Genomic DNA, 16495 nt, shown 5'->3' on the forward strand with positions numbered 1-16495 from the left:
TGATATCACTGGAAAAACTTTGAAACACCATATTTAATAAAAATGAATACATTACGGAAAACATACTCTGTGAATGTCATCTGAATGTTACCAAGTTAAAAATTCTTAAAAATTCTCTCAATTCAGGGCCGGGCGGTGGCCCATATGGTTGAGCGCACATGTTACAATGAACAAGGGGGATGGGTTTGAGAAAGCTTTGCAAGTGGTGAAGCAGGGCTTCAGGTGACTCCCTCTATCTCTCTCCCTGTCTGTCAACCCTGCCCTCTCAATTTCGAGCTGTCTCTATCCAATAAATAAGGATAATAGAAAAAAAAAGGTTTTTTAATTCTCTCAATTCAAGAGCACAAAAAAGGATATATTGTTTTTAAACAGCAATACTTCCCATTCATCTCCTTAGTAAAATGAATATCATATTAATTAACACTGCCTAACGGTTAATAATAACCTGTTAAAAATCAAGACTACTTGGCTATAAAAATTTATACATTTTGGGGGTTGAATTGTTATGTGGAAAACTGGGAAATGTTATACATGTACAAACTATTGTATTTTACTGTCAACTGTGAACCATTAATCCCCCAATAAAGAAATTTTAAAAATATATACATTTAAAAAATCAAGACTACTAATAATATTCAATTTTAAAAGTGGTGATTGTGAGAGTCTGGCAGTAGTGCAGCAGATTAATCGCACCTGGCTCAAAGCACAGGGACCGGCAAAAGGATCTGGGTTAGAGCCTTTGGCTCCCCACGTGCAGGGGACTTGCTTCACAGGCGGTGAAGCAGGTCTGCAGGTGTCTGTCTTTCTCTCCCCCTCTCTGTCTTCCCCTCTCCTCTCCATTTCTCTCTATCATATCCAAAAATGACATCAATAAAAACAATAATTACTACAACAATAAAACAACAAGGGCAACAAAAGGGAATAAATAAATAAATATTTTTTTTAAAAAGTGGTGATTGTAGACAATCATTAAGAATAAAGTATCGCAGCGGGTAGATGGCATAATGGTTCTTCTTCTAGCGTTTGCCCTTCTTCCATAGCCAGTCAACAGCGTCAGGTTGAGCCTGATGTCAAGTTTCGAGACCTCCTTTGAATCTGGAGAGGTGGCAGTCATTGACTATGTGGGTCATAGTCTGTCTGGAGCCGCAGGGGCAGTTCGGGTCGTCTCTGGCTCCCCAGTGATGGAACATAGCGCTGCACCGGCCATGGCCTGTTCGATAGCGATTGAGGAGGGCCCCATCATAATGTGCTAGGTCAAAGCCGGGTTGACACTTACAGGGGTCTGTGATGAGGTGTTTGTTCTTTACCTCAGCTGACTGCCAACTCTGTTTCCAAGAGTCTGGAACAGAGAAGTTCAGTGTAGGCGTAGGGGACCAGATTGGGTGACGAGATGTCAAGCGTTGGACAGGGTGGGCGAAGATATCCGCGTATATTGGCAGGTCCGGTGGAGTGTAGACGTGGGAAATGAACTTAGATGATGCCGCATCCCGACAAATATCTGGCGGGGCGATGTTGCTAAGAACTGGCAGCCATGGAACCGGGGTGGAACGGATGGTTCCAGAAATGATCCTCATGGAGGAATATAATTTGGAATCGACCAAGTGGACATGGGGGCTACGGAACCATACTGGGGCACAGTATTCTGCAGTGGAATAGCATAATGCCAGAGAGGATGATCGTAGTGTGGAAGCGCTCGCGCCCCATGAGGAGCTGGCCAGTCTTGCAATGATGTGATTCCTCGCGCCCACCTTTGCTGCAGTTTTTATGAGATGTTCGTGAAATGACAGAGTGCGATCGAGAGTAACGCCAAGATAGACTGGCTGGGCTTCATGCCGGATTCTCGTATCGCCAAGCTGCACATTAAGCTCACGCGAGGCCGAGGCATGGTGTAGATGGAAAACAGATGATACCGTTTTTGTAGTGCTAGGGATTAGTCGCCATTTTTTACAGTAATCAGATATCAGAGACATGTCTTTCGTGAGTGTTTCCTCGAGGATGTCAAACTTGGATGCCTGAGTTGCACAGCAGATGTCATCGTCGTAGATGAACTTCCTTGTGAAGAAGTTTCTGGGAGGTCATTGATGTAAATATTAAATAGCGTAGGAGCCAGAACAGAGCCCTGGTGGAGGCCACTTGAGACAAGTCTCCATCTGCTAGACTTGTCACCCAGATGCACCCGGAATCTTCTGTTTTGGAGAAGAAACGATATAGTGTTGGCCACCCATGGAGGCAGGCATCTTGAGATCTTGACTAGGAGACAACGGTGCCAAACTGTGTCATAGGCTGCTGTGAGATCAACAAAGACAGCACCCGTCTTTAAATTCTTCTGGAATCCATTTTCAATGTAAGTTGACAGGGTCAGGGCTTGTTCGCAGGTAGATCTTCCTGGGCGGAAACCAGCTTGGGCGGGTGATAGGAATTTCTCTCTAAGATGAGAAATACGGGACAGAAGCAGCCTCTCAAGGAGTTTGTAACACAAGGAGAGGAGAGAAATTGGTCTATAGCTGGCGGCCAGTGTTGGGTCTTTCTTTGGTTTCAAAACCGCTATAATCTTCGCACGACGCCAAACTTTGGGCATAGACTCAGATTCCAAGATGTGGGACAGGAATGAAGCGAGCCACTTCTTTGCCGCGGGACCCAGGTTAAGAATGAGTTCTGGGGTGATGTTGTCATAGCCAGCAGCTGTTCCCGGTTTAACCCTCTTCAAAGCGTCTTCCAGTTCAGACAGTGTAAAGGGAGAGAGTTTTGGAGATGGACAAGATAACCGGAAGTGGGATGACCACTCATGGGAAATTTCTCTTTGGGATGCATTTCTTTGGGATGCATTGGATCGACCTTTCTGTGGTGCATCCTGTGAGTACCCATTCATTGGGGAAACTGAGGATCCTTCCTAGCCGACTGAATCCACATGGATCCAAGTCACTTTCAAAGCCAGCAACAAGCAGCTCCCGACAGCTTTCAAGCTGTTGGTCCTCCTCTTCGAGTCCTCCAACTTAATGTTGAGGGGCTGTCCTTTGCCAAACGCGTTCTTATTGGTCAATTGGCGATACAGCATCAGGCAGATGTTATCTGCCTACAAGAAACACATATAGCAGTCGATGAAGCTGCTCGACTCACCATCAATGGATTCGATTTAATATGCTATAATCTCCATCCTAAACACGGCCGAGCCATCTACGCCAAATCGTGTCTTGCAGACGTTTACCATACGGCCTCTTCGACCTTCTACGACTCCATTACTATTGGAACTATTCAACTCGTCAACGTATATAAGCCTCCCAGTGCCTCATGGGATAATGAGGTCCTGCCTACCCCGAATAACCCAGCCGTTTACATTGGAGACTTTAATAGTCATCACCAAGACTAAGGATATTCCTCCACTCGTGCTGACGGCTCCATCTTAGCATAATGGTTATACAAACAGACTCTCATGCCTGAGGCTCCAAAGTCCCCGGTTCAATCCCCTGCACCACCATAAGCTAGAGCCAAGCAGTGCTCTGGTAAAAAAAAAAAAAAAAAAAAAAAAAAGAATAAAGTATCTAGGGGGCCTGGGCCATAGCACAGCAGGTTAAGCACACATGGCACAAATTGCAAGGATAAGGATAAGGATCCCAGTTCGAGCCCCCAGCTCCCCACCTGCAGGGGAGTCGCTTCACAAGCAGTGAAGCAGGTCTGCAGGTGTCTGTCTTTCTCTCCCTCTCTCTGTCTTGCCCTCCTCTCTCCATTTCTCTCTGTCCTATCCAACAACTATAACAATAGCAACAACAAGGGCAACAAAAATGGGGGAAAATGGCCTCCAGGAGCAGTGGATTCACAGTGCAGGCACTGAGCCCCGGCAATAACCCTGGAGGCAAAAAAAAAAAAAAAAGAATAAAGTATCTAAGAACTCCTCTAGAAAATCAACAGTTTGTCATACTAGGTTTTTAAGTCTTAAGGATAACTTTTAGGTCCTATTACTAAAATGTCAACCAAATCAATGATAGTGATTATGATTAGTGTAGTAAGTAAGGCATGAAGGACAACTATGCATAATTTCATTCATATGTAGAATACAGAGATTGAAAAACATAAATTTGAAAAAAGAAAAAACATATATATATATAATCAACCCACATCTACGACCTTGGGAGAACCCTAGTGGTTGCCACTGGAGAGGAACAGGGGGCACAACACTTTGGTGGTAGGAGTGGAGTGGAATTATATCTCTGTTATCTTATAATCTTGTAAATCACTAATAAAATATATTTTTAAATAAAAAATAAAACTGGTATCATATATATAGATATATATGTGATATATATATACATACCAGTTTTATGACCTTGGGTAAATTGTTCAATCTAACTCTTCTTCTTTATAACATTATATATTTATATTTTTTATTTATTTTACTTTAATGACAGAGAAATACAGAAGGAAAGCTACAAAGAGATATCCGAGCACTGCTTAGCTCTGGCTCATGGTGGTGCCTTTGGAGCCTAAGACATGAGTCTTTTTGTGGGGCTATGAAGTGGTGCGCATACATTCAAGCTCCTACTTGTAAGCTTCACAAGTGGTGAGGAGTATTTCAGGTGTCTCTCTCTCTCGCTGTCTCCCCCCTTCCCTCTTGATTTCTCTCTATCTCTATCCAATAAATAAAAACATAAGAAGAAAGTCTTTTTGCATAACCGATAAGCTGTCTACCCAGCCCTCTCTCTGACTCCTCTTAATTCTCTGACAAAACACTTTAGTCAACATAATGATGGCAATAATACCATCAAATTCATTCTCAGGCACTGTTTTAGATATTTGAGGTCTATCAATTATCAAGATAAAGATGAACAAATTAAATAGTGAAGCAAAAAGAACATAGATATATACAAATATTTTTGGATGGGTGTGTTTGGTTCCTTAGGGTATATCCCCAGGAGAGGAATGGCAGAGTCCTAGGGTAGGTCCATTTCTGGCCTTCCAGACAGCTCTCCACAGGGGCTGGACCAACTGACATTCCCACCAGCAGTGCAGAAGGGTTCCTTTGACCCCACAACCTCTCCAGCATGTTACTGATGTATGTTACACTCACAGGAGTGAAGTGGTATCTTATTGTCGTCTTTATTTGCACTGGTCTGACAATGACTTGGAGCATTTTTTTCATGTCTGTTGGCCTTTTGGATCTCTTCTGTGGTAAGTATTCTGTTCATATTCTCTCCCTATTTTTGGCTGGAGTCATTTGATTTTTTGGTTGCTGATTTTGCTGAGCTCTTTATATATTTTGGTTACTAGCCTCTTATCTAATGTATAGCAAGTAAAGATCTTCTCCCATTCTGTGAGGGGTCTCTTTGTTTGGATGATGGTTTATTTTGCTGTGCAGAAGCTTTTCAACTTGATGAAGTCCCATTGGTTTATTTTTGTTTTTGTCTTCCTTGCAATTCGACTTGTATCAGTGAATATGCCTATAAAATATAGATGGAAAAGAGTCCTACCAATATTTTCTTCTAAGTATTTGATAGTTTCTGGTCTAACATCCAAGTCCTTGATCCATTTGGAGTTTACTTTTGTGTATGGTGAAATATAGTGGTTAAGTTTCATTATTCTGCATGTTTCAACCCAATTTTTCCAATATCATTTGTTGAAGAAACTCTCCTTTCCCCATTAATAGTCTGGGCACTTTAGTCAAAGATTAGATGTCCATAGGTGTAGAGGCTTATTTCTGGGCTCTCAATTCTTTTTTTTTTAATAATTTTTTTATTTTATTTTTTATTTATTTATTCCCTTTTATTGCCCTTGTTTTTTTTTTTTTATTGTTGTAGTTATTATTGTTGTTGTCGTTGTTGGATAGGACAGAGAGAAATGGAGAGAGGAGGGGAAGACAGAGAGGAGGAGACAAAGATAGACACCTGCAGACCTGCTTCACCGCCTGTGAATCGACTCCCCTGCAGGTTGGGGAGCCGGGGTTCGAACCGGGATCCTTATACCGGTCCTTGTGCTTTGCGCCACCTGCGCTTAACCCGCTGCGCTACAGCCCGACTCCCTGGGCTCTCAATTCTATTCCACTGGTCAGTGTGTCTATTCATGTTCCAGTACCAAGCAGTTTTGATTACAAAGACCCTATAGTACAGTTTGAGATCTGGGAGTGTGATGCCGCTAGTTCTGAGAACAGCATAATTTTTAACTTGGTATTATTTTTGGAACTAAATGAGTCCCCCTTTTATTATTTTTTCTTTTGGTGCCATAGTGAGCCTCTACAGAGAAGCAAGAGAAGATGTGCTCTTTTTCATGAGCTTTTCTTTTGAAGACCTTTGTAATTCTATGACAAAGGGTAAATACCAGGTTGTTTTAATTTGACTTTTCTTTCTTGCTGGAAATACTTATTTAATCAGTGTACAAAGTACAGATATGGGGAAAATAGTATTAATAATGAGTATGTGCTGGACTTGGGAGATAGCATAACGGTTATGCAAAAGACTCTCATGCCAGAGTTTCTGAGGTCACAGGTTCAATCCCAAGCATCACCATAAGCCAGGGTTGAGCAGTGCTCTTGTGAAAATAATAATAGTATTTTTATTAATATAATATTATTAATATATGCTGATTCTACCTCAGGTATAGGAAAGGGAAGTTATTAATGTTAAGCTTTCAAAATCTCTTAGCTGAAAATCAAGTAAAATAGCCAGTTTCCATTCTGACAAAATCATATTAATGCTATGAGTTAGAATATAGAATCTCAAAGGACTTCAAAATTTAGAAGGTTTACAGGTAGCAAAGCTAAACTATCAGAAACCATACGCTCATTGTTGATAGTGAACAATTTAATGTAGTATGGTACTCAAGGTCTTCTTTAGTTTAGCTTCTTTCTTCTGAGCAAGGGCTCTCAAAGTATTATGCATCTAATGTCTTAAAAGAAAATATGACATATAAAATGAACATGTGATCTCTGTGACAGAAGGAGACTGTAAATACATAGACTAGACTCTAGGTGTAGGTAGGCAGATCCTTCTTATAAAGACTGCATACTGAACATAATGAATAGGCTTTACAAGCCACATATGGTCTTTGTTGCATTTTTCTTTGATTATTCACCCTATAAAATATATTTTTTAAAAAAGCCTTTTCTCACTGAAGATATGCAAGCAGATGGATGATTGTGCAAGCTATGGTTTTCTAAGTCCTGGACTAGATAAGAGAATTAAAGTCAGAAGATATAATGTGTTGGGAGCTGAGTAATGCAACACCCATCACCATGTGCAAGGATCCAAGTTCAAGGCCCTGCACCCCAGCTGCGAGGATGAAGCCTCACAATTAATGAAGCAAGTACTGCAGATGTCTCTCTGTCTCTCTTCCTCTCTACCGCTGCCTCCCCTCTCAATTTCTAGCTGTCTCGTAAAATAAAGGAAGAAAAACAGCTAGTGGGAACAGTGGATTTGTTGTATAGGAATCAAGTCCCAGTGATAACCTAGTGGCATAAAAAAGATATAATTATGTTTCAATCTATGTGTCATTGTGACAATAAAATTGGAAACAAAATGTAAACTTTCACACTTCATTCAATACACTATTCTACAGCTATGAAGAAAAAGAAAGACAGAAGAAAGAAAGAAAGAAAGAAAGAAAGAAAGAAAGAAAGACCCCTTCCTTACCTGAAATTCATCAAAGCATAAGAGACTTGCTTCTTCACTAATTTCTTCAGCTATGGGAGCTATCGGGTCATATGACTTAGCCATGAATCCCGCTTTCCTTTTGGGTAAACTCTTTTTAAGGCGGTGTATTCCTTCAACGGATAAAATTAAACAAAAATCAGAGCATGCATTGAGTATAGTTTAGACAATTATAATATTTTTTAAATTTCTAAATGAAACTTCATAGTGAACAAAAAATTAAGTTCAGTGTCCACATACAACTAAATTGGATGACTGGAATCGGGGGAATTTTCTCTATTAGAAATACATAGCTGACATATTCTTATGTGCTCATAGCTAAGGACACTTAGAGGTCATTTTATTTTGATTCTTCAATCACATTGAAGATGACAAATAACAGATTATTAGCTGACTAGGTAATGAGATGGATGAAAAAAATCAGTCTTAATCCTGAGGACTTCATGGATATGGGCAGAAGTCACCTGCTCTGTGATTAGCATGTCTAATAAATCAGAATGTGGCCTTGTGCCTAGCCTAATATAAGAGTCAGTCCCACTTCACTCATTACATGCTCACTAGATGCTGAAAATACAAGAAAAACAAAACATTCCTGTCCTGAGGAGGCAATAATACAGAGCAGGTCGACAGATCATGCCAAAATGAAACTCAAGAATACTGACAGTCATAAAGCACCCATCCAAATACACACTGAATGAATGCCTAAGAAAACACAGAGAGAACCCTATTCGATTGAGCTTTTAAAACATGTTTAACATGATTTAAAAGATTTTAACATGCCTTAATGATCCCTCATAGAAAACAGGAAATAGGAAATGCCTGACCTCTACAAAGTAACCTGTGTTATCTTAATTGGAAGCATTAAGATTTTCAATAGGATAAAGTCTAGACACACTACTGGCTGTTTTGACATAAAACAAAACAAGCAAACCCGATCAAAATCTTTATGAAAAAAAAATATATATATATATTAAAATTAAGAATTTTAAAAAGTGAAGAAAACTATTTCATGATATTGGCATATTTGAAAATTCCTTCTTTGGGGTCATTAACTTACTTTTGTGCACATCTAACATAAAACCATGAAAATGAACCCGTCTTTTCTTCTTCATTTCCACATAAGCATAAAACATGTCCATCACCATTGTTTTCCCTGTACCTTAAAAAGAGAAAAGAGAGAGAGAGAATAATACTAAACAGTATGTACTGATTGCTCTAATGATTGTTCATTAGCTTTGGGATAATGAAACCACTCTTTTCTACTGGGAAGCTTAAGACAATGTTACTTTTTTAGAAATCAGTGTTTATTTTTTATGTTAAACTGGCTAAAAATAAAATGTTAATATTATTCATTTTCTGTTAAAATCCTGTTTTTAGGAAATGAAGTATTTAGTTAGCATTACAAGCAGATATTTCCTCCAGAGAACTATATTCATAAACTGGCAAGATGTGTAGATTATTCATTCTTCAATTTTCCTTCCAAAAGACACTATTATAAATGAAATTACTTAACTACATAAATAAATATTTACTGGGCTATTACTAAGCTTGAGGAATTACTGAGGCACTGTGAAAAAGTACTAAACAGAAAAAATACACTAGGGAAAGATAGAAACAGGCTGGAGGTATGGATCTACTTGCCAACGCCTATATCCAGCAAAGAAACAACTACAGAAGCCAGAACGCCCACCTTCTGCACCCCCATAAAGAATTCTGGTCCATGCTCCCAGAGGGGAGCGATATGTTAAGGGAAGATGACCAGAGGGCTCTGAACTCCAACTCCATCAAGACCCTAAGAGAGAAGAAGGGGAAGGACCGTCATTCAGAAGTAGTAAAGGGTATAGGTGTGACTTGGAAAGAAGAAGGGAGGACCATAGGGGAAAAATGGGCAAATACATATAAATAAAGACAGATAGCTACAGAAATAATAGTTAACAGAAATGGACCTACCCTATGATCCTGCAATTCCTCTTCTGGGAATATATCCTAAGGAACCCAACACACCCATCCAAAAAGATCTGTGTACACATATGTTCTCGGCAGCACAATTTGTAATAGCCAAAACCTGGAAGCAACCCAGGTGTCCAACAACAGATGAGTGGCTGAGCAAGTTGTGGTCTATATACACAATGGAATACTACTCAGCTATAAGAAATGGTGACTTCTCCATTTTCAGCCGATCTTGGATGGACCTTGAAAAATTCATGTTAAGTGAAATAAGTCAGAAACAGAAGGATGAATATGGGATGATCTCACTCTCAGGCAGAAGTTGAAAAACAAGATCAGAAAAGAAAACACAAGTAGAACCTGAAATGGAATTGGCATATTGCACCAAAGTAAAAGACTCTGGGGAGGGTGGGTGGGTAGAATACAGGTCCAAGAAGGATGACAGAGGACCTAGTGGGGGTTGTATTGTTATATGGGAAACTGGGGAAATGTTATGCATGTACAAACTATTATATTTACTGTTGAATGTAAAACATTAATTCCCCAATAAAGAAATTTAAAAAAAGAAAGAAATAATAGTTAACTCCTATCTGTGACCTTGAGAGAACTGCTGTAGCTTCCAATGGAGGGGATGGAGATACAGAACACTGGTAGTGGGAAAAGTGCAGAATTATACCTGTTATCTCATAATTTTGTAAATCAATATTAAGTCACTAATAACATTTTTAAAAAGAATAATAACAGAAATCTATGTCCAATGTAACTACTAAAAATAAATTGCAGCTGGATAGTTACCAACAATAATGCTTTTCTAAAAACTGAAAATGTAATTCTCCGAAAATGAGATCTCCTGAAGAGATTCTGATACAGTCAAACTTTATTATTAAAATATCTAATTGCACTACAATAAAACAACAAGGGCAACAAAAGGGAATAAATAAATAAAATAGATTTTTAAAATAGCCATTAAATATATATATATATATCTAATTGCCTGGGTGTCGGGCAGTAGCGCAGCAGGTTAAGCACACATGATGCGTAAACATCTCAGAGCCCCCAGCTCGCCACCTGCAGGGGAGTCGCTTCACAAGTGGTCAAGCGGTCTGCAGGTGTCTTTTTCTCCCCCTTGCTGTCTTTCCCTCCTCTCTCCATTTCTCTCTGTCCTATCCAACAACAACAACAATAATAACTACAACAATAAAACAAGGGCAACAAAAGGGAATAAATAAACATTAAAAAAAAAACTTTTTTAAGCCTTTAAAAAAAAGCTGCCAGGAGCAGTGGATTCATAGTGCAGGCACCGGGCCCCAGCGATAACCCTAGAGGCAAAAAAAAAAAAAAAAAAAGGTCAAAGCATTGCTCTGGACTGTATGGATCGGGGATCTAACATGGGGGAGGGGAAGGAGTTGTCTCGGTCATGCCCACTCTTTCTCGTCAAGTCTCCTTAAAATTCAGTACCTGGGGAGCTGGGCGGTAGTGCAGTGGGTTAAGCGCACGTGGCACAATGCGCAAGGACCAGCATAAGGATCCCGGTTCGAACCCCGGCTCCCCACCTGCAGGGGAGTCGCTTCACAGGCGGTGAAGCAGGTCTGCAGGTGTCTATCTTTCTCTCCCCCTCTCTGTCTTCCCCTCCTCTCACCATTTCTCTCTGTCCTATCCAACAACAACAACAGCTATGACAACAATAACAACAACAATAATCAGAACAACAAGGGCAACAAAATAGGAAAAATAGCCTCCAGGAGCAGTGGATTCATAGTGCAGGCACTGAGCCCCAGCAATAACCCTGGAGGAAAAAAATAAAATTCAGTACCTGAATTTTTCCCAGGCTGAAAAAAGAAACTTAAGTCTTGGGAAGGCATTCTGAACTTACTCCCTGAGCTCCCACAAAGTCCCTAAAATGGTAACTTCACTTCTCTCATCATCTGTTCTGTAATTATTCTAAATGAAACTGATTGTAGCCATCAGAATGCTCACCTCACTTCCTGTTTCGGGACTTACTTCTCTTCTACATGATGAAGAGGCTCCTAGCCAAAGGAGTGTGGCATGCCCACATTCATTCAGCTCACGTGGGCATGCCATACTGCCACATCTCTGCTGTTCATGCCTTCGAGTATTCTGGTGACTACTGCACATCACCTTCAATTAGTTAGACTACGTCTCTGCCTTCCATTCTCAAATCTAACAATTTTTATACATTTGATTTTTTTTTTTTAAGTTACAAGCAGAAGTAAAAGCACTTGTGGTTTTGCTATGATCTCCATGCATGGTTAAGTGGTTAAGGTGAGAAGAGAAACAAAGATGTTGATTTTAGCAATGACTGAATATGAAAGTGAAGGCAGAGGAGGCGAATGTGCTCCAAGGAGAGACTCTGATTCAGTCAGAACTCCCAGCAGCTGTGGACTTGCATCCAAAAGTGCAAACACACATAGCAGATCAAGTGCCTGGTATAAACTGCTTTCGAAATAAAAAGCAAGCAGACACTGGTCTCAAAGGTACCAGTTAGCAAATGAGGGTAGATAAACAACTGACTGAGCTCTCTTCACAGTTTTGAAATCTGTGAGTTAAAAGAATTTAAAGAGGGACTCGGGTGGTAGCGCAGCGGGTTAAGTGCACAGTGGTGCAAAGCGCAAGGACCGGCCTAAGGATCCCGGTTTGAGCCCCCAGCTTCCCACCTGCAGGGGCGACGCTTCACAGGCGGTGAAGTAGGTCTGCAGGTGTCTGTCTATCTCTCCCCCTCTCTGCCTTCCCCTCCTCTCTCCATTTCTCTCTGTCCTATCCAACAACGACGACATCAATAAGAATAACAATAATAACTACAACAACAACAAAAAAAGACAAGGGCAAAAAAAGGAAAAATAATTTTAAAAAAAAAGGTGAGAGAAAGACTTTAAAAAAAAACAATATAAAGAATTAAGGGGGCACACCTCGTGAAGCACACACATTACAGAGAAGAAAGACACAGGTTCAATCCCCTGACCCCGAGCTGCAGGGGAAAAGCTTCACGAGTGGTGAAACAGGGCTGCAGATGTCTGTCTCTCCCCATCTCTATCATCTCTCCCCTCTCAGTTTCTCTCTGTCTCTGTCCAATAACAAATAAATAAATAAAAATTTTAAGAAAGAATGATGGGACTGGGAGATAGTTCACTCAGCAGGGCACAAGCCTTGCCACATCATTGATAGAGGTTTGAGCCCCAGCACCATGGCAGACTGCCCAGGGAAGCTCTGGTGGTGTTGGGTCTCTCTGTCTACATAAAAAATGAAAAAGTTGGTGATCCAGAAGCAGCGAAGGTTCCAGAGCTACACACAAACACAAAAGGGGGGTAGGGTGGGGAGGAGGAGAGGGAAGGGAAGGAAAGAGAAGGAGAATGGAGAGGAGGAGGGGAGGAGGAGGGAGAAGAGGAGGATGGCTTAAAGAATTATAAGGAGCAATCTCTAGCATTCATTTTTGTGAACTAAATAACTCTGTTTTTATTAGATCCAATAAATCTGAATGCTTAAAACAGGCATTTAGAAACACTAAAAAAAACAGAAGAAAGGAAACTCAGATTAAAGTTTTAACTTAAAAATAAAGTTTTATCTTTAAGGCACTATAAGTACTTACACAACTGCTTTTTTTTTTTCTTGGACTAAAATTCTACTAAGATAATAACCACTTCCTCATAATGCTATGAGTCTAAGACCAAAGCTGATCTCATTACATGCAAGTTTTGGATATGCCAATGTAAGAAATGGGTGATATCTGGGGCCCTGGTCAGGGAGTCCTGGGATTCCCACACTGACATGATGGGCCCAGACCTCTAACAGATCCCTCTCGCCACAGTCACTGGTCATCTCCCTCAGGAACAACATAATGGACCGCTTTGTGCGCCCCTACAGGATCTGGCCCTCAATGTGAATCAACAAGGGTAGGGAATGTTCCATTCTCTGAAGGGAGGTTGGATAGCATACTCTGCTAATTACACAAGGATGCTGAGTACTGAAATTAGCACAGCCTGGAATGTTCCTAGTCATGACCATGGAATGTGAGCTCAGACCTACAGGGATGCAGAGGTTACATAGGCTCCTGTGCTGAACATGGGCCCCAGATCAAATCGATGGAGTATACAGTTAACAATATTTCTGTACTTTTCCCATATTTGGAAGCTACTCTCTTCCCTGATCCAGATTTCTGGTCCTTTTTCCAACTATGACACCATCCCCCCAGACAATAACTTAGGTCACCTGCATATTAGATGTCAGGCACAAGCAAAAACTAGTTTGGGGGAGTCAGATGGTAGCACAGCGGGTTAAGCGCATGTGGAGCTTAGTGCAAGAACCAGCGTGAGAATCCCGGATCGAGCCCCCAGCTCCCCACCTGCGGGGGGGGGGGGCGCTTCACAAGCGGTCAAACAGGTCTGCAGGTGCCTCTCTTTCCTTCTCTCTTTCTGTCCTCTCTCTATTTCTCTCTGTCCTATGCAACAACGACATCAACAACAATAATAACAACTACAACAACAATAATGACAAGGGCAATAAAAGGGAAAATAAATAAATATTTTAAAAAATTCAAAAATTAGTTTGGGTCATGGGCCCTCTGGAATATACCTAAAACAGACCTACTAGCTTTTTCCAAAATGGAGACCCCTAATCTCTATCTGTAGTAGTCCAGCCTTTAGGTTCATGATTAGTCAACAATTTGTTCTGCTTTATAGCTTAACTCTTTCTCAGTCACCAGGTTCCAGATGCTACCATGACGCCAACCGGACTTCGCTGGGCAGATGACCCCACCAATGTGTCCTGGAGCCCCACCTCTCCAGTTCCCTAACCCACTAGAGAAAGAGAAAGACAGGCTGGGAGTATGGATCGACCTGTCAATGCCCATGCTTATCAGGGAAGCAATTACAGAAGCCAGACCTTCCACCTTCTGCACCCATAATGATCGTGGGTCCATACTCCCAGAGGGATAAAGAATGGGAAAGCTATCAAGGGAGAGGATTGCATATGGAGTTCTGGTGGTGGGAATTGTGTGGAACAGTGGCCCTCTTATCCTATGGTCTTGTCATAAAGAAATAAAAATTTAAATTGAAATAAAATAAATAAATAATTTTAAAATTAAAAAATAAATAAGTTTTAAAAAAGAAATAGGTGATAATAATTAAGAGCAAGCAAAGTATAAGCTATCTTTAAGCGAACATGAATAGACAATAAGAGGCTTAGGACTAGAGAAAAGTTTGTTAGGAGGGAAAAAAGAAAGAAAGAAGGGAAGGAAGACAGGCACTAGAAAACACACAACTTTAGTAAAAGTAAGTCAGGGAAGACACAAGATACTGATTGCTAAGGAAAGTCTAGAAAGCGACAGCTCCTTCATGAAGATGTGCGTCACCAACTCAATATACACAAGTAAGAAGCCAAGGGAATAGTCACTGATGGCTAGGGTTCATGGTCACTCAGTAAGACTTCGGTGTCCCAAGTCGGGCGGTAGCCAGAGAGCTAAATGCACGTGACACAAAGCGCAAGGACCGGCATAAGGATCCCAGTTCGAGCCCCCAGCTCCCCACCTGCAGGAAGTCGCTTCACAGGCGGTGAAGCAGGTCTGCAGGTGTCTCTCTTTCTCTCCCCCTCTCTGTCTTCCCCTCCTCTCTCCATTTCTCTTTGTCCTATCCAACAACGACGACAACAATAATAACTACAACAATAAAACAAGGGCAACAAAATGGAATAAATAAATAAATAAAGACTTTGGTGTCTGAGACTAAAAGGTTCCAGGTTCAATATCCAGCACCACCATAAATCTCAGTTGAGCAGTGCTCTAGTTAAATAAATAAATTTTTAGGGGAGTCGGGAGGTAGGGCAGTGAGTTAAGAGCACATGGCACAAGGCGCAAGAACCCTCATAAGGATCCTGGTTCGAGCCCCCAGCTCCCCACCTGCAGGGGAATCGCTTCACAGGCGGTGAAGCAGGTCTGCAGGTGTCTTATCTTTCTCTCCCCCTCTCTGTCTTCCCCTCCTCTCTCCATTTCTCTCTGTCCTATCCAACTACAACATCAATAATAACAACAATAATAAGTACAACAATAAAACAAGGGCAACAAAAGTGAAAATAAATAAATATTTAAAAAATTTAAAATAAATAAATTTTTAAAAATTAAAATAAGGGAGTCGGGCGGCAACGCAGCTGTTTAAGCACAGGTGGCGCAAAGCGCAAGGACCAGCATGAGGATCCCGTTTCCAGTCCCCAGCTCGCCACCTGCAGGGGAGTCGCTTCAAAAGCAGTGAAGCAGGTCTGCAGGTGTCTATCTTTCTCTCCCCCTCTCTGTCTTCCCCTCCTCTCTCCATTTCTCTCTGTCCTATCCAGCATCGACGACATCATCAACAATAATAACTACAACAACAATAAAAAAGGGTAACAAAAATGAAATAAATATTTTTTAAATCTTTTAAAAAATAAAAAATTAAAATAAAGGGGCCAAGTGGTGGTGCACCTGGTTGAGTGCACATGTTATAATATGCAAGGACCTGGGCTCTAGCCCCCAGTCCCCACCCGCAGGGGTGAGCTTTGCAAGTGATGAAGCAGGGCTACAAGTGTCTTTCTGTCTCTCTTCCTCTAGATCTCCCCCTACCCTCTCCATTCACGCCTGTCTTTATCCAATAAATAAAGAGGAATTAAAAAAATAATAATTAAAATGAAAAAAAGAAAATTCATTGAGTGACCCAGGAGGTGGTAGGTACAGTAGGTAAAGCAGTGAGTAAAGCATGAAGTCACAAGTTCCATCCATTCCCAGCATCGCATGTGCCAGGATCATGCTCGCTCCTCTCTCTCTCCCTCTCCCTCTCTCTCTCTCATTCTCTCTCAAGCTAATATTTTTAAAAACCGAATAAACGAATTGTAAAGTAGAAAAGAACACTTTTTTTTTAGTGTTAAGCTGAGTCAAA

The 16495-nt window shown here is 41.0% G+C and overlaps 1 protein-coding gene across 1 annotated transcript in view; it reads right to left on the bottom strand.

Moving 5' to 3' along the window:
* Positions 1 to 16495, bottom strand: part of AFG1L (AFG1 like ATPase) — a 196686-nt gene that overhangs the window by 131859 nt on the left and 48332 nt on the right. The window contains exons 4-5 of the mRNA XM_007535470.3: positions 8692 to 8793; positions 7617 to 7747 (exon numbers count right to left, since the gene is read on the bottom strand). Coding sequence (XP_007535532.1) covers positions 7617 to 7747; positions 8692 to 8793 — 233 coding nt within the window. The remainder of the gene's footprint in view (positions 1 to 7616; positions 7748 to 8691; positions 8794 to 16495) is intronic.

Source organism: Erinaceus europaeus, chromosome 4 (assembly GCF_950295315.1).
Source record: "Erinaceus europaeus chromosome 4, mEriEur2.1, whole genome shotgun sequence".
NCBI classification, from domain to species: domain Eukaryota; kingdom Metazoa; phylum Chordata; class Mammalia; order Eulipotyphla; family Erinaceidae; genus Erinaceus; species Erinaceus europaeus.